The 26,002-nt window shown below is 39.1% G+C and overlaps 1 protein-coding gene across 1 annotated transcript in view; it reads left to right on the top strand.

Annotated features, from left to right (window-relative positions):
* The window catches only part of sash1b (SAM and SH3 domain containing 1b), a 134,641-nt gene that overhangs the window by 93,564 nt on the left and 15,075 nt on the right, over positions 1-26,002 (top strand). The window contains exons 3-5 of the mRNA XM_038966965.1: positions 23,253-23,303; positions 23,814-23,869; positions 25,536-25,573. Coding sequence (XP_038822893.1) covers positions 23,253-23,303; positions 23,814-23,869; positions 25,536-25,573 — 145 coding nt within the window. The remainder of the gene's footprint in view (positions 1-23,252; positions 23,304-23,813; positions 23,870-25,535; positions 25,574-26,002) is intronic.

Here is a 26,002-nt window from a genome sequence, read left to right on the forward strand (position 1 = left end):
CTTCATCAGTATTGAACATCAGTACAGTGTGACGTTGTCCTTCATCACTATTTAACTTCAGTAACAGTGTGACGTTGTCCTTCATCAGTATTTAACATCAGTAACAGTGTGACGTTGGTCTTCATCAGTATTTAACATCAGTAACAGTGTGACGTTGTCCTTCATCAGTATTTAACATCAGTAACAGTGTGACGTTGGACTTCATCAGTATTTAACATCAGTACAGTGTGACGTTGTCCTTCATCACTATTTAACATCAGTAACAGTGTGACGTTGGTCTTCATCATTAACATCAGTACAGTGTGACGTTGTCCTTCATCATTAACATCAGTGACAGTGTGACGTTGGACTTCATCAGTATTTAACATCAGTACAGTGTGACGTTGTCCTTCATCACTATTTAACATCAGTACAGTGTGACGTTGTCCTTCATCAGTATTTAACATCAGTACAGTGTGACGTTGTCCTTCATCAGTATTTAACATCAGTACAGTGTGACGTTGTCCTTCATCAGTATTTAACATCAGTACAGTGTGACGTTGTCCTTCATCAGTATTGAACATCAGTACAGTGTGACGTTGTCCTTCATCAGTATTGAACATCAGTACAGTGTGACGTTGTCCTTCATCAGTATTTAACATCAGTAACAGTGTGACGTTGGACTTCATCAGTATTGAACATCAGTAACAGTGTGACGTTGTCCTTCATCAGTATTTAACATCAGTACAGTGTGACGTTGTCCTTCATCAGTATTTAACATCAGTACAGTGTGACGTTGTCCTTCATCAGTATTTAACATCAGTACAGTGTGACGTTGTCCTTCATCAGTATTTAACATCAGTAACAGTGTGACGTTGTCCTTCATCAGTATTTAACATCAGTAACAGTGTGACGTTGGTCTTCATCAGTATTTAACATCAGTAACAGTGTGACGTTGGTCTTCATCAGTATTTAACATCAGTAACAGTGTGACGTTGTCCTTCATCATTAACATCAGTGACAGTGTGACGTTGGACTTCATCAGTGTTTAACATCAGTACAGTGTGACGTTGGACTTCATCAGTATTTAACATCAGTACAGTGTGACGTTGTCCTTCATCAGTATTTAACATCAGTACAGTGTGACGTTGGACTTCATCACTATTTAACATCAGTACAGTGTGACGTTGGACTTCATCACTATTTAACATCAGTAACAGTGTGACGTTGTCCTTCATCAGTATTGAACATCAGTATTTAACATCAGTACAGTGTGACGTTGTCCTTCATCACTATTTAACATCAGTAGCAGTGTGACGTTGTCCTTCATCAGTATTGAACATCAGTAGAGTGTGACGTTGTCCTTCATCACTATTTAACATCAGTAACAGTGTGACGTTGTCCTTCATCAGTATTGAACATCAGTACAGTGTGACGTTGTCCTTCATCACTATTTAACTTCAGTAACAGTGTGACGTTGTCCTTCATCAGTATTTAACATCAGTAACAGTGTGACGTTGGTCTTCATCAGTATTTAACATCAGTAACAGTGTGACGTTGTCCTTCATCAGTATTTAACATCAGTACAGTGTGACGTTGTCCTTCATCACTATTTAACATCAGTACAGTGTGACGTTGTCCTTCATCAGTACAGTCTGACTTTGTCCTTCATCATTAACATCAGTACAGTGTGACGTTGGTCTTCATCACTATTTAACATCAGTACAGTGTGACGTTGGTCTTCATCAGTATTTAACATCAGTACAGTGTGACGTTGGTCTTCATCAGTATTTAACATCAGTAACAGTGTGACGTTGTCCTTCATCAGTATTTAACATCAGTACAGTGTGACGTTGGTCTTCATCAGTATTTAACATCAGTACAGTGTGACGTTGTCCTTCATCAGTATTTAACATCAGTACAGTGTGACGTTGGTCTTCATCAGTATTTAACATCAGTAACAGTGTGACGTTGGACTTCATCAGTATTGAACATCAGTAACAGTGTGACGTTGTCCTTCATCAGTATTTAACATCAGTAACAGTGTGACGTTGTCCTTCATCAGTATTTAACATCAGTACAGTGTGACGTTGGTCTTCATCAGTATTTAACATCAGTAACAGTGTGACGTTGGACTTCATCAGTATTTAACATCAGTACAGTGTGACGTTGTCCTTCATCAGTATTTAACATCAGTACAGTGTGACGTTGGTCTTCATCAGTATTTAACATCAGTAACAGTGTGACGTTGTCCTTCATCATTAACATCAGTACAGTGTGACGTTGTCCTTCATCAGTATTTAACATCAGTACAGTGTGATGTTGTCCTTCATCAGTATTTAACATCAGTACAGTGTGACGTTGTCCTTCATCAGTATTTAACATCAGTAACAGTGTGACGTTGGACTTCATCAGTATTTAACATCAGTACAGTGTGACGTTGTCCTTCATCACTATTTAACATCAGTAACAGTGTGACGTTGGTCTTCATCATTAACATCAGTACAGTGTGACGTTGTCCTTCATCATTAACATCAGTGACAGTGTGACGTTGGACTTCATCAGTATTTAACATCAGTACAGTGTGACGTTGTCCTTCATCACTATTTAACATCAGTACAGTGTGACGTTGTCCTTCATCAGTATTGAACATCAGTACAGTGTGACGTTGTCCTTCATCAGTATTGAACATCAGTACAGTGTGACGTTGTCCTTCATCAGTATTTAACATCAGTAACAGTGTGACGTTGGACTTCATCAGTATTGAACATCAGTAACAGTGTGACGTTGTCCTTCATCAGTATTTAACATCAGTACAGTGTGACGTTGTCCTTCATCAGTATTTAACATCAGTACAGTGTGACGTTGTCCTTCATCAGTATTTAACATCAGTACAGTGTGACGTTGTCCTTCATCAGTATTTAACATCAGTAACAGTGTGACGTTGTCCTTCATCAGTATTTAACATCAGTAACAGTGTGACGTTGGTCTTCATCAGTATTTAACATCAGTAACAGTGTGACGTTGGTCTTCATCAGTATTTAACATCAGTAACAGTGTGACGTTGTCCTTCATCATTAACATCAGTGACAGTGTGACGTTGGACTTCATCAGTGTTTAACATCAGTACAGTGTGACGTTGGACTTCATCAGTATTTAACATCAGTACAGTGTGACGTTGTCCTTCATCAGTATTTAACATCAGTACAGTGTGACGTTGGACTTCATCACTATTTAACATCAGTACAGTGTGACGTTGGACTTCATCACTATTTAACATCAGTAACAGTGTGACGTTGTCCTTCATCAGTATTGAACATCAGTATTTAACATCAGTACAGTGTGACGTTGTCCTTCATCACTATTTAACATCAGTAGCAGTGTGACGTTGTCCTTCATCAGTATTGAACATCAGTACAGTGTGACGTTGTCCTTCATCACTATTTAACATCAGTAACAGTGTGACGTTGTCCTTCATCAGTATTGAACATCAGTACAGTGTGACGTTGTCCTTCATCACTATTTAACTTCAGTAACAGTGTGACGTTGTCCTTCATCAGTATTTAACATCAGTAACAGTGTGACGTTAGACTTCATCAGTATTTAACATCAGTAACAGTGTGACGTTGTCCTTCATCAGTATTTAACATCAGTACAGTGTGACGTTGGTCTTCATCAGTATTGAACATCAGTACAGTGTGACGTTGTCCTTCATCAGTATTGAACATCAGTAACAGTGTGACGTATTGAACATCAGTATTTAACATCAGTAACAGTGTGACGTTAGACTTCATCACTATTGAACATCAGTACAGTGTGACGTTGTCCTTCATCAGTATTGAACATCAGTACAGTGTGACGTTGTCCTTCATCAGTATTGAACATCAGTAACAGTGTGACGTATTGAACATCAGTATTTAACATCAGTAACAGTGTGACGTTGGACTTCATCACTATTTAACATCAGTACAGTGTGACGTTGGACTTCATCACTATTTAACATCAGTAACAGTGTGACGTTGTCCTTCATCAGTATTGAACATCAGTACAGTGTGACGTTAGACTTCATCAGTATTTAACATCAGTACAGTGTGACATTGTCCTTCATCATTAACATCAGTGACAGTGTGACGTTGTCCTTCATCATTAACATCAGTGACAGTGTGACGTTGGACTTAATCACTATTTAACATCAGTAACAGTGTGACGTTAGACTTCATCAGTATTTAACATCAGTAACAGTGTGACATTGTCCTTCATCATTAACATCAGTGACAGTGTGACGTTGGACTTCATCAGTATTTAACATCAGTAACAGTGTGACATTGTCCTTCATCATTAACATCAGTGACAGTGTGACGTTGTCCTTCATCAGTATTTAACATCAGTACAGTGTGACGTTGGACTTCATCACTATTTAACATCAGTACAGTGTGACGTTGGACTTCATCACTATTTAACATCAGTACAGTGTGACGTTGGACTTCATCATTAACATCAGTACAGTGTGACGTTGGACTTCATCATTAACATCAGTGACAGTGTGACGTTGTCCTTCATCATTAACATCAGTGACAGTGTGACGTTGTCCTTCATCAGTATTTAACATCAGTGACAGTGTGACGTTGTCCTTCATCATTAACATCAGTGACAGTGTGACGTTGGACTTCATCACTATTTAACATCAGTAACAGTGTGACGTTGTCCTTCATCAGTATTTAACATCAGTACAGTGTGACGTTGGACTTCATCACTATTTCACATCAGTGACAGTGTGACGTTGGACTTCATCACTATTTAACATCAGTAACAGTGTGACGTTGTCCTTCATCAGTATTGAACATCAGTACAGTGTGACGTTAGACTTCATCAGTATTTAACATCAGTAACAGTGTGACGTTGTCCTTCATCATTAACATCAGTAACAGTGTGACGTTGTCTTTCATCATTAACATCAGTGACAGTGTGACGTTGTCCTTCATCAGTATTTAACATCAGTAACAGTGTGACGTATTGAACATCAGTATTTAACATCAGTGACAGTGTGACGTTGGTCTTCATCAGTATTTAACATCAGTACAGTGTGAAGTTGTCCTTCATCAGTATTTAACATCAGTAACAGTGTGACGTTGGTCTTCATCAGTATTTAACATCAGTACAGTGTGACGTTGTCCTTCATCATTAACATCAGTGACAGTGTGACGTTGTCCTTCATCAGTATTTAACATCAGTAACAGTGTGACGTTGGTCTTCATCAGTATTTAACATCAGTAACAGTGTGACGTTGGACTTCATCAGTATTTAACATCAGTACAGTGTGAAGTTGTCCTTCATCAGTATTTAACATCAGTAACAGTGTGACGTTGTCCTTCATCAGTATTTAACATCAGTACAGTGTGACGTTGGTCTTCATCATTAACATCAGTACAGTGTGACGTTGGTCTTCATCAGTATTGAACATCAGTAACAGTGTGACGTTGTCCTTCATCAGTATTTAACATCAGTAACAGTGTGACGTTGTCCTTCATCACTATTGAACATCAGTAACAGTGTGACGTTGGTCTTCATCAGTATTTAACATCAGTAACAGTGTGATGTTGTCCTTCATCAGTATTTAACATCAGTACAGTGTGACGTTGTCCTTCATCACTATTTAACATCATTACAGTGTGACGTTGGACTTCATCAGTATTTAACATCAGTACAGTGTGACGTTGGACTTCATCAGTATTTAACATCAGTAACAGTGTGACGTTGTCCTTCATCAGTATTTAACATCAGTACAGTGTGACGTTGTCCTTCATCATTAACATCAGTACAGTGTGACGTTGTCCTTCATCAGTATTTAACATCAGTACAGTGTGACGTTGTCCTTCATCAGTATTTAACATCAGTAACAGTGTGACGTTGGTCTTCATCATTAACATCAGTACAGTGTGACGTTGTCCTTCATCAGTATTTAACATCAGTAACAGTGTGACGTTGTCCTTCATCAGTATTTAACATCAGTAACAGTGTGACGTTGTCCTTCATCAGTATTTAACATCAGTAACAGTGTGACATTGTCCTTCATCAGTATTTAACATCAGTAACAGTGTGACGTTGTCCTTCATCAGTATTTAACATCAGTAACAGTGTGACGTTGTCCTTCATCAGTATTTAACATCAGTAACAGTGTGACGTTGGTCTTCATCAGTATTTAACATCAGTAACAGTGTGACGTTGTCCTTCATCAGTATTTAACATCAGTAACAGTGTGACGTTGTCCTTCATCAGTATTTAGCATCAGTACAGTGTGACGTTGTCCTTCATCAGTATTTAACATCAGTAACAGTGTGACGTTGGACTTCATCAGTATTTAACATCAGTACAGTGTGACGTTGTCCTTCATCACTATTTAACATCAGTAACAGTGTGACGTTGGTCTTCATCAGTATTTAACATCAGTAACAGTGTGACGTTGGTCTTCATCAGTATTTAACATCAGTAACAGTGTGACGTTGTCCTTCATCACTATTTAACATCAGTAACAGTGTGACGTTGGACTTCATCATTAACATCAGTAACAGTGTGACGTTGTCCTTCATCAGTATTTAACATCAGTAACAGTGTGACGTTGGTCTTCATCAGTATTTAACATCAGTAACAGTGTGACGTTGTCCTTCATCAGTATTTAACATCAGTGACAGTGTGACATTGTCCTTCATCAGTATTTAACATCAGTAACAGTGTGACGTTGTCCTTCATCATTAACATCAGTGACAGTGTGACGTTGTCCTTCATCAGTACAGTCTGACTTTGTCCTTCATCAGTAACAGTGTGACGTTGGTCTTCATCAGTATTGAACATCAGTAACAGTGTGACGTTGTATTGAACATCAGTAACAGTGTGACGTTGTATTGAACATCAGTACAGTGTGACGTTGTCCTTCATCAGTACAGTCTGACTTTGTCCTTCATCAGTAACAGTGTGACGTTGTCCTTCATCACTATTTAACATCAGTACAGTGTGACGTTGTCCTTCACATTTACATCAGTACAGTGTGACGTTGTCCTTCATCAGTATTTAACATCAGTAACAGTGTGACGTTGTCCTTCATCAGTATTTAACATCAGTACAGTGTGACGTTGGTCTTCATCAGTATTTAACATCAGTAACAGTGTGACGTTGTCCTTCATCAGTATTTAACATCAGTAGCAGTGTGACGTTGTCCTTCATCACTATTTAACATCAGTACAGTGTGACGTTGTCCTTCATCAGTACAGTCTGACGTTGTCCTTCATCAGTATTTAACATCAGTAACAGTGTGACGTTGTCCTTCATCAGTATTTAACATCAGTAACAGTGTGACGTTGTCCTTCATCATTAACATCAGTACAGTGTGACGTTGTCCTTCATCAGTATTTAACATCAGTACAGTGTGATGTTGTCCTTCATCAGTATTTAACATCAGTAACAGTGTGACGTTGGACTTCATCAGTATTTAACATCAGTACAGTGTGACGTTGTCCTTCATCAGTATTTAACATCAGTAACAGTGTGACGTTGGACTTCATCAGTATTTAACATCAGTACAGTGTGACGTTGTCCTTCATCAGTATTTAACATCAGTACAGTGTGACGTTGGTCTTCATCAGTATTTAACATCAGTAACAGTGTGACGTTGTCCTTCATCATTAACATCAGTACAGTGTGACGTTGTCCTTCATCAGTATTTAACATCAGTACAGTGTGATGTTGTCCTTCATCAGTATTTAACATCAGTACAGTGTGACGTTGTCCTTCATCAGTATTTAACATCAGTAACAGTGTGACGTTGGACTTCATCAGTATTTAACATCAGTACAGTGTGACGTTGTCCTTCATCACTATTTAACATCAGTAACAGTGTGACGTTGGTCTTCATCATTAACATCAGTACAGTGTGACGTTGTCCTTCATCATTAACATCAGTGACAGTGTGACGTTGGACTTCATCAGTATTTAACATCAGTACAGTGTGACGTTGTCCTTCATCACTATTTAACATCAGTACAGTGTGACGTTGTCCTTCATCAGTATTTAACATCAGTACAGTGTGACGTTGTCCTTCATCAGTATTTAACATCAGTACAGTGTGACGTTGTCCTTCATCAGTATTTAACATCAGTACAGTGTGAAGTTGGACTTCATCAGTATTGAACATCAGTACAGTGTGACGTTGTCCTTCATCAGTATTGAACATCAGTACAGTGTGACGTTGTCCTTCATCAGTATTTAACATCAGTAACAGTGTGACGTTGGACTTCATCAGTATTGAACATCAGTAACAGTGTGACGTTGTCCTTCATCAGTATTTAACATCAGTACAGTGTGACGTTGTCCTTCATCAGTATTTAACATCAGTACAGTGTGACGTTGTCCTTCATCAGTATTTAACATCAGTAACAGTGTGACGTTGTCCTTCATCAGTATTTAACATCAGTAACAGTGTGACGTTGGTCTTCATCAGTATTTAACATCAGTAACAGTGTGACGTTGTCCTTCATCATTAACATCAGTGACAGTGTGACGTTGGACTTCATCAGTGTTTAACATCAGTACAGTGTGACGTTGGACTTCATCAGTATTTAACATCAGTACAGTGTGACGTTGTCCTTCATCAGTATTTAACATCAGTACAGTGTGACGTTGGACTTCATCACTATTTAACATCAGTACAGTGTGACGTTGGACTTCATCACTATTTAACATCAGTAACAGTGTGACGTTGTCCTTCATCAGTATTGAACATCAGTATTTAACATCAGTACAGTGTGACGTTGTCCTTCATCACTATTTAACATCAGTAGCAGTGTGACGTTGTCCTTCATCAGTATTGAACATCAGTACAGTGTGACGTTGTCCTTCATCACTATTTAACATCAGTAACAGTGTGACGTTGTCCTTCATCAGTATTGAACATCAGTACAGTGTGACGTTGTCCTTCATCACTATTTAACTTCAGTAACAGTGTGACGTTGTCCTTCATCAGTATTTAACATCAGTACAGTGTGACGTTGGTCTTCATCAGTATTGAACATCAGTACAGTGTGACGTTGTCCTTCATCAGTATTGAACATCAGTAACAGTGTGACGTATTGAACATCAGTATTTAACATCAGTGACAGTGTGACGTTGGTCTTCATCAGTATTTAACATCAGTACAGTGTGAAGTTGTCCTTCATCAGTATTTAACATCAGTAACAGTGTGACGTTGGTCTTCATCAGTATTTAACATCAGTACAGTGTGACGTTGTCCTTCATCATTAACATCAGTGACAGTGTGACGTTGTCCTTCATCAGTATTTAACATCAGTAACAGTGTGACGTTGGTCTTCATCAGTATTTAACATCAGTAACAGTGTGACGTTGGACTTCATCAGTATTTAACATCAGTACAGTGTGAAGTTGTCCTTCATCAGTATTTAACATCAGTAACAGTGTGACGTTGTCCTTCATCAGTATTTAACATCAGTACAGTGTGACGTTGGTCTTCATCATTAACATCAGTACAGTGTGACGTTGGTCTTCATCAGTATTGAACATCAGTAACAGTGTGACGTTGTCCTTCATCAGTATTTAACATCAGTAACAGTGTGACGTTGTCCTTCATCACTATTGAACATCAGTAACAGTGTGACGTTGGTCTTCATCAGTATTTAACATCAGTAACAGTGTGATGTTGTCCTTCATCAGTATTTAACATCAGTACAGTGTGACGTTGTCCTTCATCACTATTTAACATCATTACAGTGTGACGTTGGACTTCATCAGTATTTAACATCAGTACAGTGTGACGTTGGACTTCATCAGTATTTAACATCAGTAACAGTGTGACGTTGTCCTTCATCAGTATTTAACATCAGTACAGTGTGACGTTGTCCTTCATCATTAACATCAGTACAGTGTGACGTTGTCCTTCATCAGTATTTAACATCAGTACAGTGTGACGTTGTCCTTCATCAGTATTTAACATCAGTAACAGTGTGACGTTGGTCTTCATCATTAACATCAGTACAGTGTGACGTTGTCCTTCATCAGTATTTAACATCAGTAACAGTGTGACGTTGTCCTTCATCAGTATTTAACATCAGTAACAGTGTGACGTTGTCCTTCATCAGTATTTAACATCAGTAACAGTGTGACATTGTCCTTCATCAGTATTTAACATCAGTAACAGTGTGACGTTGTCCTTCATCAGTATTTAACATCAGTAACAGTGTGACGTTGTCCTTCATCAGTATTTAACATCAGTAACAGTGTGACGTTGGTCTTCATCAGTATTTAACATCAGTAACAGTGTGACGTTGTCCTTCATCAGTATTTAACATCAGTAACAGTGTGACGTTGTCCTTCATCAGTATTTAGCATCAGTACAGTGTGACGTTGTCCTTCATCAGTATTTAACATCAGTAACAGTGTGACGTTGGACTTCATCAGTATTTAACATCAGTACAGTGTGACGTTGTCCTTCATCACTATTTAACATCAGTAACAGTGTGACGTTGGTCTTCATCAGTATTTAACATCAGTAACAGTGTGACGTTGGTCTTCATCAGTATTTAACATCAGTAACAGTGTGACGTTGTCCTTCATCACTATTTAACATCAGTAACAGTGTGACGTTGGACTTCATCATTAACATCAGTAACAGTGTGACGTTGTCCTTCATCAGTATTTAACATCAGTAACAGTGTGACGTTGGTCTTCATCAGTATTTAACATCAGTAACAGTGTGACGTTGTCCTTCATCAGTATTTAACATCAGTGACAGTGTGACATTGTCCTTCATCAGTATTTAACATCAGTAACAGTGTGACGTTGTCCTTCATCATTAACATCAGTGACAGTGTGACGTTGTCCTTCATCAGTACAGTCTGACTTTGTCCTTCATCAGTAACAGTGTGACGTTGGTCTTCATCAGTATTGAACATCAGTAACAGTGTGACGTTGTATTGAACATCAGTAACAGTGTGACGTTGTATTGAACATCAGTACAGTGTGACGTTGTTCTTCATCAGTACAGTCTGACTTTGTCCTTCATCAGTAACAGTGTGACGTTGTCCTTCATCACTATTTAACATCAGTACAGTGTGACGTTGTCCTTCACATTTACATCAGTACAGTGTGACGTTGTCCTTCATCAGTATTTAACATCAGTAACAGTGTGACGTTGTCCTTCATCAGTATTTAACATCAGTACAGTGTGACGTTGGTCTTCATCAGTATTTAACATCAGTAACAGTGTGACGTTGTCCTTCATCAGTATTTAACATCAGTAGCAGTGTGACGTTGTCCTTCATCACTATTTAACATCAGTACAGTGTGACGTTGTCCTTCATCAGTACAGTCTGACGTTGTCCTTCATCAGTATTTAACATCAGTAACAGTGTGACGTTGTCCTTCATCAGTATTTAACATCAGTAACAGTGTGACGTTGTCCTTCATCATTAACATCAGTACAGTGTGACGTTGTCCTTCATCAGTATTTAACATCAGTACAGTGTGATGTTGTCCTTCATCAGTATTTAACATCAGTAACAGTGTGACGTTGGACTTCATCAGTATTTAACATCAGTACAGTGTGACGTTGTCCTTCATCAGTATTTAACATCAGTAACAGTGTGACGTTGGACTTCATCAGTATTTAACATCAGTACAGTGTGACGTTGTCCTTCATCAGTATTTAACATCAGTACAGTGTGACGTTGGTCTTCATCAGTATTTAACATCAGTAACAGTGTGACGTTGTCCTTCATCATTAACATCAGTACAGTGTGACGTTGTCCTTCATCAGTATTTAACATCAGTACAGTGTGATGTTGTCCTTCATCAGTATTTAACATCAGTACAGTGTGACGTTGTCCTTCATCAGTATTTAACATCAGTAACAGTGTGACGTTGGACTTCATCAGTATTTAACATCAGTACAGTGTGACGTTGTCCTTCATCACTATTTAACATCAGTAACAGTGTGACGTTGGTCTTCATCATTAACATCAGTACAGTGTGACGTTGTCCTTCATCATTAACATCAGTGACAGTGTGACGTTGGACTTCATCAGTATTTAACATCAGTACAGTGTGACGTTGTCCTTCATCACTATTTAACATCAGTACAGTGTGACGTTGTCCTTCATCAGTATTTAACATCAGTACAGTGTGACGTTGTCCTTCATCAGTATTTAACATCAGTACAGTGTGACGTTGTCCTTCATCAGTATTTAACATCAGTACAGTGTGAAGTTGGACTTCATCAGTATTGAACATCAGTACAGTGTGACGTTGTCCTTCATCAGTATTGAACATCAGTACAGTGTGACGTTGTCCTTCATCAGTATTTAACATCAGTACAGTGTGACGTTGTCCTTCATCAGTATTTAACATCAGTACAGTGTGACGTTGTCCTTCATCAGTATTTAACATCAGTACAGTGTGACGTTGTCCTTCATCAGTATTTAACATCAGTAACAGTGTGACGTTGTCCTTCATCAGTATTTAACATCAGTAACAGTGTGACGTTGGTCTTCATCAGTATTTAACATCAGTAACAGTGTGACGTTGTCCTTCATCATTAACATCAGTGACAGTGTGACGTTGGACTTCATCAGTGTTTAACATCAGTACAGTGTGACGTTGGACTTCATCAGTATTTAACATCAGTACAGTGTGACGTTGTCCTTCATCAGTATTTAACATCAGTACAGTGTGACGTTGGACTTCATCACTATTTAACATCAGTACAGTGTGACGTTGGACTTCATCACTATTTAACATCAGTAACAGTGTGACGTTGTCCTTCATCAGTATTGAACATCAGTATTTAACATCAGTACAGTGTGACGTTGTCCTTCATCACTATTTAACATCAGTAGCAGTGTGACGTTGTCCTTCATCAGTATTGAACATCAGTACAGTGTGACGTTGTCCTTCATCACTATTTAACATCAGTAACAGTGTGACGTTGTCCTTCATCAGTATTGAACATCAGTACAGTGTGACGTTGTCCTTCATCACTATTTAACTTCAGTAACAGTGTGACGTTGTCCTTCATCAGTATTTAACATCAGTACAGTGTGACGTTGGTCTTCATCAGTATTGAACATCAGTACAGTGTGACGTTGTCCTTCATCAGTATTGAACATCAGTAACAGTGTGACGTATTGAACATCAGTATTTAACATCAGTAACAGTGTGACGTTAGACTTCATCACTATTGAACATCAGTACAGTGTGACGTTGTCCTTCATCAGTATTGAACATCAGTACAGTGTGACGTTGTCCTTCATCAGTATTGAACATCAGTAACAGTGTGACGTATTGAACATCAGTATTTAACATCAGTAACAGTGTGACGTTGGACTTCATCACTATTTAACATCAGTACAGTGTGACGTTGGACTTCATCACTATTTAACATCAGTAACAGTGTGACGTTGTCCTTCATCAGTATTGAACATCAGTACAGTGTGACGTTAGACTTCATCAGTATTTAACATCAGTACAGTGTGACATTGTCCTTCATCATTAACATCAGTGACAGTGTGACGTTGTCCTTCATCATTAACATCAGTGACAGTGTGACGTTGGACTTCATCACTATTTAACATCAGTAACAGTGTGACGTTAGACTTCATCAGTATTTAACATCAGTAACAGTGTGACATTGTCCTTCATCATTAACATCAGTGACAGTGTGACGTTGGACTTCATCACTATTTAACATCAGTAACAGTGTGACGTTAGACTTCATCAGTATTTAACATCAGTAACAGTGTGACATTGTCCTTCATCATTAACATCAGTGACAGTGTGACGTTGTCCTTCATCAGTATTTAACATCAGTACAGTGTGACGTTGGACTTCATCACTATTTAACATCAGTACAGTGTGACGTTGGACTTCATCACTATTTAACATCAGTACAGTGTGACGTTGGACTTCATCATTAACATCAGTACAGTGTGACGTTAGACTTCATCAGTATTTAACATCAGTAACAGTGTGACATTGTCCTTCATCATTAACATCAGTAACAGTGTGACGTTGGACTTCATCATTAACATCAGTGACAGTGTGACGTTGTCCTTCATCATTAACATCAATGACAGTGTGACGTTGTCCTTCATCAGTATTTAACATCAGTGACAGTGTGACGTTGTCCTTCATCATTAACATCAGTGACAGTGTGACGTTGGACTTCATCACTATTTAACATCAGTAACAGTGTGACGTTGTCCTTCATCAGTATTTAACATCAGTACAGTGTGACGTTGGACTTCATCACTATTTCACATCAGTGACAGTGTGATGTTGGACTTCATCACTATTTAACATCAGTAACAGTGTGACGTTGTCCTTCATCAGTATTGAACATCAGTACAGTGTGACGTTAGACTTCATCAGTATTTAACATCAGTAACAGTGTGACGTTGTCCTTCATCATTAACATCAGTAACAGTGTGACGTTGTCCTTCATCATTAACATCAGTGACAGTGTGACGTTGTCCTTCATCAGTATTTAACATCAGTAACAGTGTGACGTATTGAACATCAGTATTTAACATCAGTGACAGTGTGACGTTGGTCTTCATCAGTATTTAACATCAGTACAGTGTGAAGTTGTCCTTCATCAGTATTTAACATCAGTAACAGTGTGACGTTGGTCTTCATCAGTATTTAACATCAGTACAGTGTGACGTTGTCCTTCATCATTAACATCAGTGACAGTGTGACGTTGTCCTTCATCAGTATTTAACATCAGTAACAGTGTGACGTTGGTCTTCATCAGTATTTAACATCAGTAACAGTGTGACGTTGGACTTCATCAGTATTTAACATCAGTACAGTGTGAAGTTGTCCTTCATCAGTATTTAACATCAGTAACAGTGTGACGTTGTCCTTCATCAGTATTTAACATCAGTACAGTGTGACGTTGGTCTTCATCATTAACATCAGTACAGTGTGACGTTGGTCTTCATCAGTATTGAACATCAGTAACAGTGTGACGTTGTATTGAACATCAGTAACAGTGTGACGTTGTATTGAACATCAGTAACAGTGTGACGTTGTATTGAACATCAGTACAGTGTGACGTTGTCCTTCATCAGTACAGTCTGACTTTGTCCTTCATCAGTAACAGTGTGACGTTGTCCTTCATCACTATTTAACATCAGTACAGTGTGACGTTGTCCTTCACATTTACATCAGTACAGTGTGACGTTGTCCTTCATCAGTATTTAACATCAGTAACAGTGTGACGTTGGACTTCATCAGTATTTAACATCAGTACAGTGTGACGTTGGTCTTCATCAGTATTTAACATCAGTAACAGTGTGACGTTGTCCTTCATCAGTATTTAACATCAGTACAGTGTGACGTTGTCCTTCATCAGTATTTAACATCAGTACAGTGTGACGTTGTCCTTCATCAGTACAGTCTGACTTTGTCCTTCATCATTAACATCAGTACAGTGTGACGTTGGTCTTCATCACTATTTAACATCAGTACAGTGTGACGTTGGTCTTCATCACTATTTAACATCAGTAACAGTGTGACGTTGTCCTTCATCAGTATTTAACATCAGTACAGTGTGACGTTGTCCTTCATCAGTATTTAACATCAGTACAGTGTGACGTTGGTCTTCATCAGTATTTAACATCAGTAACAGTGTGACGTTGGACTTCATCAGTATTGAACATCAGTAACAGTGTGACGTTGTCCTTCATCAGTATTTAACATCAGTAACAGTGTGACGTTGTCCTTCATCAGTATTTAACATCAGTACAGTGTGACGTTGGTCTTCATCAGTATTTAACATCAGTAACAGTGTGACGTTGGACTTCATCAGTATTTAACATCAGTACAGTGTGACGTTGTCCTTCATCAGTATTTAACATCAGTACAGTGTGACGTTGGTCTTCTTCAGTATTTAACATCAGTAACAGTGTGACGTTGTCCTTCATCATTAACATCAGTACAGTGTGACGTTGTCCTTCATCAGTATTTAACATCAGTACAGTGTGATGTTGTCCTTCATCAGTATTTAACATCAGTACAGTGTGACGTTGTCCTTCATCAGTATTTAACATCAGTAACAGTGTGACGTTGGACTTCATCAGTATTTAACATCAGTACAGTGTGACGTTGTCCTTCATCACTATTTAACATCAGTAACAGTGTGACGTTGTCCTTCATCAGTATTTAACATCAGTACAGTGTGACGTTGTCCTTCATCAGTATTTAACATCAGTACAGTGTGACGTTGTCCTTCATCAGTATTTAACATCAGTACAGTGTGACGTTGGTCTTCATCATTAACATCAGTGACAGTGTGACGTTGTCCTTCATCACTATTTAACATCAGTACAGTGTGAAGTTGGACTTCATCAGTATTGAACATCAGTACAGTGTGACGTTGTCCTTCATCAGTATTGAACATCAGTACAGTGTGACGTTGTCCTTCATCAGTATTTAACATCAGTAACAGTGTGACGTTGGACTTCATCAGTATTGAACATCAGTAACAGTGTGACGTTGTCCTTCATCAGTATTTAACATCAGTACAGTGTGACGTTGTCCTTCATCAGTATTTAACATCAGTACAGTGTGACGTTGTCCTTCATCAGTATTTAACATCAGTACAGTGTGACGTTGTCCTTCATCAGTATTTAACATCAGTAACAGTGTGACATTGTCCTTCATCATTAACATCAGTGACAGTGTGACGTTGTCCTTCATCAGTATTTAACATCAGTACAGTGTGACGTTGGACTTCATCACTATTTAACATCAGTACAGTGTGACATTGTCCTTCATCATTAACATCAGTAACAGTGTGACGTTGGACTTCATCATTAACATCAGTGACAGTGTGACGTTGTCCTTCATCATTAACATCAGTGACAGTGTGACGTTGTCCTTCATCAGTATTTAACATCAGTGACAGTGTGACGTTGTCCTTCATCATTAACATCAGTGACAGTGTGACGTTGGACTTCATCACTATTTAACATCAGTAACAGTGTGACGTTGTCCTTCATCAGTATTTAACATCAGTACAGTGTGACGTTGGACTTCATCACTATTTAACATCAGTGACAGTGTGACGTTGGACTTCATCACTATTTAACATCAGTAACAGTGTGACGTTGTCCTTCATCAGTATTGAACATCAGTACAGTGTGACGTTAGACTTCATCAGTATTTAACATCAGTAACAGTGTGACGTTGTCCTTCATCATTAACATCAGTAACAGTGTGACGTTGTCCTTCATCATTAACATCAGTGACAGTGTGACGTTGTCCTTCATCAGTATTTAACATCAGTAACAGTGTGACGTATTGAACATCAGTATTTAACATCAGTGACAGTGTGACGTTGGTCTTCATCAGTATTTAACATCAGTACAGTGTGACGTTGTCCTTCATCATTAACATCAGTGACAGTGTGACGTTGTCCTTCATCAGTATTTAACATCAGTAACAGTGTGACGTTGGTCTTCATCAGTATTTAACATCAGTAACAGTGTGACGTTGGACTTCATCAGTATTTAACATCAGTAACAGTGTGACGTTGTCCTTCATCAGTATTTAACATCAGTACAGTGTGACGTTGGTCTTCATCATTAACATCAGTACAGTGTGACGTTGGTCTTCATCAGTATTGAACATCAGTAACAGTGTGACGTTGTATTGAACATCAGTAACAGTGTGACGTTGTATTGAACATCAGTAACAGTGTGACGTTGTATTGAACATCAGTACAGTGTGACGTTGTCCTTCATCAGTACAGTCTGACTTTGTCCTTCATCAGTAACAGTGTGACGTTGTCCTTCATCACTATTTAACATCAGTACAGTGTGACGTTGTCCTTCACATTTACATCAGTACAGTGTGACGTTGTCCTTCATCAGTATTTAACATCAGTAACAGTGTGACGTTGGACTTCATCAGTATTTAACATCAGTACAGTGTGACGTTGGTCTTCATCAGTATTTAACATCAGTAACAGTGTGACGTTGTCCTTCATCAGTATTTAACATCAGTACAGTGTGACGTTGTCCTTCATCACTATTTAACATCAGTACAGTGTGACGTTGTCCTTCATCAGTATTGAACATCAGTATTTAACATCAGTACAGTGTGACGTTGTCCTTCATCACTATTTAACATCAGTAACAGTGTGACGTTGTCCTTCATCAGTATTGAACATCAGTACAGTGTGACGTTGTCCTTCATCACTATTTAACTTCAGTAACAGTGTGACGTTGTCCTTCATCAGTATTTAACATCAGTAACAGTGTGACGTTGTCCTTCATCAGTATTTAACATCAGTACAGTGTGACGTTGGTCTTCATCAGTATTTAACATCAGTACAGTGTGACGTTGTCCTTCATCAGTATTTAACATCAGTACAGTGTGACGTTGGTCTTCATCAGTATTTAACATCAGTAACAGTGTGACGTTGGACTTCATCAGTATTGAACATCAGTAACAGTGTGACATTGTCCTTCATCAGTATTTAACATCAGTAACAGTGTGACGTTGTCCTTCATCAGTATTTAACATCAGTACAGTGTGACGTTGGTCTTCATCAGTATTTAACATCAGTAACAGTGTGACGTTGGACTTCATCAGTATTTAACATCAGTACAGTATGACGTTGTCCTTCATCAGTATTTAACATCAGTACAGTGTGACGTTGGTCTTCATCAGTATTTAACATCAGTAACAGTGTGACGTTGTCCTTCATCATTAACATCAGTACAGTGTGACGTTGTCCTTCATCAGTATTTAACATCAGTACAGTGTGATGTTGTCCTTCATCAGTATTTAACATCAGTACAGTGTGACGTTGTCCTTCATCAGTATTTAACATCAGTAACAGTGTGACGTTGGACTTCATCAGTATTTAACATCAGTACAGTGTGACGTTGTCCTTCATCACTATTTAACATCAGTAACAGTGTGACGTTGTCCTTCATCAGTATTTAACATCAGTACAGTGTGACGTTGTCCTTCATCAGTATTTAACATCAGTACAGTGTGACGTTGTCCTTCATCAGTATTTAACATCAGTACAGTGTGACGTTGGTCTTCATCATTAACATCAGTGACAGTGTGACGTTGTCCTTCATCACTATTTAACATCAGTACAGTGTGAAGTTGGACTTCATCAGTATTGAACATCAGTACAGTGTGACGTTGTCCTTCATCAGTATTGAACATCAGTACAGTGTGACGTTGTCCTTCATCAGTATTTAACATCAGTAACAGTGTGACGTTGGACTTCATCAGTATTGAACATCAGTAACGGTGTGACGTTGTCCTTCATCAGTATTTAACATCAGTACAGTGTGACGTTGTCCTTCATCAGTATTTAACATCAGTACAGTGTGACGTTGTCCTTCATCAGTATTTAACATCAGTACAGTGTGACGTTGTCCTTCATCAGTATTTAACATCAGTAACAGTGTGACGTTGTCCTTCATCAGTATTTAACATCAGTAACAGTGTGACGTTGGTCTTCATCAGTATTTAACATCAGTAACAGTGTGACGTTGTCCTTCATCATTAACATCAGTACAGTGTGACGTTGTCCTTCATCATTAACATCAGTGACAGTGTGACGTTGGACTTCATCAGTGTTTAACATCAGTACAGTGTGACGTTGGACTTCATCAGTATTTAACATCAGTACAGTGTGACGTTGGACTTCATCAGTATTTAACATCAGTACAGTGTGACGTTGTCCTTCATCAGTATTTAACATCAGTACAGTGTGACGTTGTCCTTCATCAGTATTTAACATCAGTACAGTGTGACGTTGTCCTTCATCAGTATTTAACATCAGTACAGTGTGACGTTGGACTTCATCACTATTTAACATCAGTACAGTGTGACGTTGTCCTTCATCACTATTTAACATCAGTACAGTGTGACGTTGGACTTCATCAGTATTTAACATCAGTAACAGTGTGACGTTGTCCTTCATCAGTATTGAACATCAGTATTTAACATCAGTACAGTGTGACGTTGTCCTTCATCACTATTTAACATCAGTAACAGTGTGACGTTGTCCTTCATCAGTATTGAACATCAGTACAGTGTGACGTTGTCCTTCATCACTATTTAACTTCAGTAACAGTGTGACGTTGTCCTTCATCAGTATTTAACATCAGTAACAGTGTGACGTTGTCCTTCATCAGTATTGAACATCAGTACAGTGTGACGTTGGTCTTCATCAGTATTGAACATCAGTACAGTGTGACGTTGTCCTTCATCAGTATTGAACATCAGTAACAGTGTGACGTATTGAACATCAGTATTTAACATCAGTAACAGTGTGACGTTAGACTTCATCACTATTGAACATCAGTACAGTGTGACGTATTGAACATCAGTATTTAACATCAGTAACAGTGTGACGTTGGACTTCATCACTATTTAACATCAGTACAGTGTGACGTTGGACTTCATCACTATTTAACATCAGTAACAGTGTGACGTTGTCCTTCATCAGTATTGAACATCAGTACAGTGTGACGTTAGACTTCATCAGTATTTAACATCAGTACAGTGTGACATTGTCCTTCATCATTAACATCAGTGACAGTGTGACGTTGTCCTTCATCATTAACATCAGTGACAGTGTGACGTTGGACTTCATCACTATTTAACATCAGTAACAGTGTGACGTTAGACTTCATCAGTATTTAACATCAGTAACAGTGTGACATTGTCCTTCATCATTAACATCAGTGACAGTGTGACGTTGTCCTTCATCAGTATTTAACATCAGTACAGTGTGACGTTGGACTTCATCACTATTTAACATCAGTACAGTGTGACGTTGGACTTCATCACTATTTAACATCAGTAACAGTGTGACATTGTCCTTCATCATTAACATCAGTAACAGTGTGACGTTGGACTTCATCATTAACATCAGTGACAGTGTGACGTTGTCCTTCATCATTAACATCAGTGACAGTGTGACGTTGTCCTTCATCAGTATTTAACATCAGTGACAGTGTGACGTTGTCCTTCATCATTAACATCAGTGACAGTGTGACGTTGGACTTCATCACTATTTAACATCAGTAACAGTGTGACGTTGTCCTTCATCAGTATTTAACATCAGTACAGTGTGACGTTGTCCTTCATCAGTATTTAACATCAGTACAGTGTGACGTTGGACTTCATCACTATTTAACATCAGTGACAGTGTGACGTTGGACTTCATCACTATTTAACATCAGTAACAGTGTGACGTTGTCCTTCATCAGTATTGAACATCAGTACAGTGTGACGTTAGACTTCATCAGTATTTAACATCAGTAACAGTGTGACGTTGTCCTTCATCATTAACATCAGTAACAGTGTGACGTTGTCCTTCATCATTAACATCAGTGACAGTGTGACGTTGTCCTTCATCAGTATTTAACATCAGTAACAGTGTGACGTATTGAACATCAGTATTTAACATCAGTGACAGTGTGACGTTGGTCTTCATCAGTATTTAACATCAGTACAGTGTGAAGTTGTCCTTCATCAGTATTTAACATCAGTAACAGTGTGACGTTGGTCTTCATCAGTATTTAACATCAGTACAGTGTGACGTTGTCCTTCATCATTAACATCAGTGACAGTGTGACGTTGTCCTTCATCAGTATTTAACATCAGTAACAGTGTGACGTTGTCCTTCATCAGTATTTAACATCAGTACAGTGTGACGTTGGTCTTCATCATTAACATCAGTGACAGTGTGACGTTGTCCTTCATCATTAACATCAGTACAGTGTGAAGTTGTCCTTCATCAGTATTTAACATCAGTAACAGTGTGACGTTGTCCTTCATCAGTATTTAACATCAGTACAGGGTGACGTTGGTCTTCATCATTAACATCAGTACAGTGTGACGTTGTCCTTCATCAGTATTTAACATCAGTACAGTGTGACGTTGGTCTTCATCATTAACATCAGTGACAGTGTGACGTTGTCCTTCATCATTAACATCAGTACAGTGTGACGTTGTCCTTCATCAGTAACAGTGTGACGTTGTATTGAACATCAGTATTTAACATCAGTACAGTGTGACGTTGTCCTTCATCATTAACATCAGTACAGTGTGACGTTGTCCTTCATCATTAACATCAGTACAGTGTGACGTTGTCCTTCATCACTATTTAACATCAGTACAGTGTGACGTTGTCCTTCATCATTAACATCAGTACAGTGTGACGTTGGTCTTCATCAGTATTGAACATCAGTAACAGTGTGACGTTGTATTGAACATCAGTACAGTGTGACGTTGTATTGAACATCAGTATTGAACATCAGTACAGTGTGACGTTGTATTTAACATCAGTATTGAACATCAGTACAGTGTGACGTTGTATTGAACATCAGTACAGTGTGACGTTGTATTTAACATCAGTATTTAACATCAGTACAGTGTGACGTTGTATTTAACATCAGTACAGTGTGACGTTGTATTGAACATCAGTATTTAACATCAGTACAGTGTGACGTTGTATTGAACATCAGTACAGTGTGACGTTGTATTGAACATCAGTATTGAACATCAGTACAGTGTGACGTTGTATTGAACATCAGTACAGTGTGGCGTTGTATTGAACATCAGTATTGAACATCAGTATTGAACATCAGTACAGTGTGACGTTGTATTGAACATCAGTACAGTGTGATGTTGTATTTAACATCAGTACAGTGTGACGTTGTGTTGAACATCAGTACAGTGTGACGTTGTATTGAACATCAGTACAGTGTGACGTTGTATTGAACATCAGTACAGTGTGACGTTGTATTGAACATCAGTATTTAACATCAGTACAGTGTGACGTTGTATTGAACATCAGTACAGTGTGACGTTGTATTGAACATCAGTATTTAACATCAGTAACAGTGTGACGTTGTATTGAACATCAGTATTGAACATCAGTACAGTGTGACGTTGTATTGAACATCAGTACAGTGTGACGTTGTATTGAACATCAGTACAGTGTGACGTTGTATTGAACATCAGTATTGAACATCAGTACAGTGTGACGTTGTATTGAACATCAGTATTGAACATCAGTACAGTGTGACGTTGTATTGAACATCAGTATTGAACATCAGTACAGTGTGACGTTGTATTGAACATCAGTATTGAACATCAGTACAGTGAGACGGTTCTGGATATAGTTCTATTTCTTACTGCTTCACTTGTGCCTTCTGGGCTTTCAGGAAAAGGTGGACTTAGTCCCGACATCACTGCAGCTTCGCTCTCAGATCCAGGTGAGTGAATGCTCCCACACACACAGACACACACAGGCGTATGCCCCTATTCTATGTTTACTCTCTGGGAGGACTGATTCCCTCAGATCCAGATGAGTGAGTACAGACACACACACCTCCCCTATTCTATGTTTACTCTCTGGGAGGACGGATTCCCTCAACTCAGATTCTGCATCACAGACATCATAGAGCAGCTGTGAGTCAGAACACTGCTCTGTTGTTGTGGTCTCAAGGAGAGCTGTTTTAATGCTACAAAGTCATGTTTCACTGTCTATAGTGGAGACTGTGGCCTTGTGATTTTGTAATGCATGGTGTTATAATGTGTCCCGGAAAAATGGTTAAAAAAAATTTGACTTGAGGAATGTCTACTGTAGCCTTTTGTGGTCAATGAGATGCACATTAGGAGTTCCAAACCAACATGCCTGTCTGTGCGCTAGCATGTGGTTCTCCAAGTGTGTTTGTCAGATTCCATTGCCTGCCTGTCTGACTGCAGTGTTCTGTTCTCTACAGGAGTCGCTAGGGCTGAGTTGCAGTAACACAGCGTCCACTCCCGAGACTGAGAGAAGGTAAGACCATAGAGATGCTGTATATAACACTTAAACGGTTCTTATTCTATATCTATCACCGGCATCATCTCCCCTTTGTGTGGAGTGTATTGTGGACTATATTGTAATGTGATGTTCTTATATGTAGTTCAATTGGTGTTGTTGGAAGTAGGACAGTCAAAGCAATCAGACAGGCAGGCAACCATACATTGTTTTCCTGTCCTAGTGAAAGTTATATTTTTATAAACTGGGTGGCTCGAGCCCTGAATGCTGATTGGGTATGACAAAACATTAAAACATTTATTACGTGGGTAAGCAGTTTATAATAGCAATAAGGCACCTCGGGGGTTTGTGGTATATTGCCAATATACCACGGCTAAGGGCTATATCCAGGCACTCCGCGTTGTGTCGTGCTTAAGAACAGCCCTTAGCCATGGTATACTGGCCATATACCACACCCCCACGTGCCTTATTGCTTAACTATAAATTGTTGAACTCCTGGGGTTAGGTAGGACTGTGAGTGGGACAGTCATAGCACTTCCATACATCTTCTCCAAGGCTGCGTGTAAAATGGCACCCTATTAAATAGCATGCTATTCCCTATTTAGTGCACTACTTTTGACCAGGTACACTTTGTCTACTAGTCTACCAACGGAACACTTCGTCTACTAGTAAACCAATTTAACACTTCCTCTCCTTCCCCCTATTGTGAGTTTGGAAGGATGGATGGTCATATTGTAAACAAAGGAGAATAAGGGAGGAATCTTGGTCCTGAGTGAACACGGTACTATACACTGAGTCAGCGGGGTGTCGGCGACACAAGATTTAGGTTTGTTTACACCTTAGCTTTATCATTGTCCAGTCTAAAACAATAGGAGAAGTAGTACCTCCTGTTAGTGTGCTCTAAAAATCAAGCCCAAGTCACCTCAAAGTCACATGACTTCATACAATATGCTGGTCTTGGGTAGCCACCTCTGAGAGTTGGTTCCTTTCAGAAGAACACAAGCCTTGATTACTACTAACCATGCTGACAAAAAGGTTGTAGAGTACTGGGCTGGCAGTGACTAGGCAGGGTGCCCCCTTGTGGCCACCTGTAGAATTGTGTCAGTGGGGGTTGATAGTCGCTAGCATCAGCAACAACTATCAGTTGATGTCAGAGGAGAGAGACAAGGGGAAAGTGACAGGGTGAGGGAGGAGAGAGAGTGGGGAGAGATACAAAGGCCACGTGAGCAGCGATGATGTTGCAGTGAGTGCAGTCAGGATGTGAAAAGCCCCTATTGTTGTTAAGATAGCCACTGTGGTCTGACCTCTGTCCAGCAGCCAGACCAGCGCTGGCTAGCAACATGTTTTCCCATCTGGACTGACTGACTACTGGGAACGGTCCCCACTAACACTATACTGGCCTGGTCTGGTGGTAAGAGGGACAGTGCACGTTTGGTTTGTTGGGGACCGTGCATGTTTGTGAGGGACAGTACACGTCTGTAATTCTTGGAGAGAGAACTCAGGGTGGATAAAGTGGTGTTTTGTCAAAGATGGTACAGTAGGATAGCAGCAGTACAATGAAGAGAATTGCATCAGAAAACAGGTGAGGATTTGTCTGTTATCTTATCAGACTCTGCATCTTCTATTTTTCGGGTTGTTTTTTGTTTGTGCCATCTGTTGTTTTTGATTCTTGGTTGATTTGTAGGTTGGCCATGCATAAATCATCTGATGATGGATCAGGGGGTAAGTAAAAAATAAAATAATCATCAGTTCTGTAATTTGATCGGTCTGAAGTATAGCTTGGTCACATGTATACTGAACAAAAATATAATCCATCGACCTGACAGGTGTGGCATATCCAAGAAGCTGATTAAACAGCATGATCATTACACAGGTGCACCTTGTGCCGGGGACAATAAAAGGCCACTCTAAAATGTGCAATTGTGTCACACAACACAATGCCACAGATGTCTCAAGTTTTGAGGGAGCGTGCAATTATCATGCTGACTGCAGGAATACACGTGATCTGCGGTTGTGAGGCCGGTTGGACGTACTGCCAAATTCTCTAAAACAACGTTGAGGCGGCTTATGGTAGAGAAATGAACATTAAATTCTCTGGCAACAGCTTTGCCGGTTGGATGTACTGCCAAATTATCTAAAACGACATTGAGG

The sequence above is a fragment of the Salvelinus namaycush genome, chromosome 28 (genome assembly GCF_016432855.1).
Source record: "Salvelinus namaycush isolate Seneca chromosome 28, SaNama_1.0, whole genome shotgun sequence".
Lineage (NCBI taxonomy): Eukaryota > Metazoa > Chordata > Actinopteri > Salmoniformes > Salmonidae > Salvelinus > Salvelinus namaycush.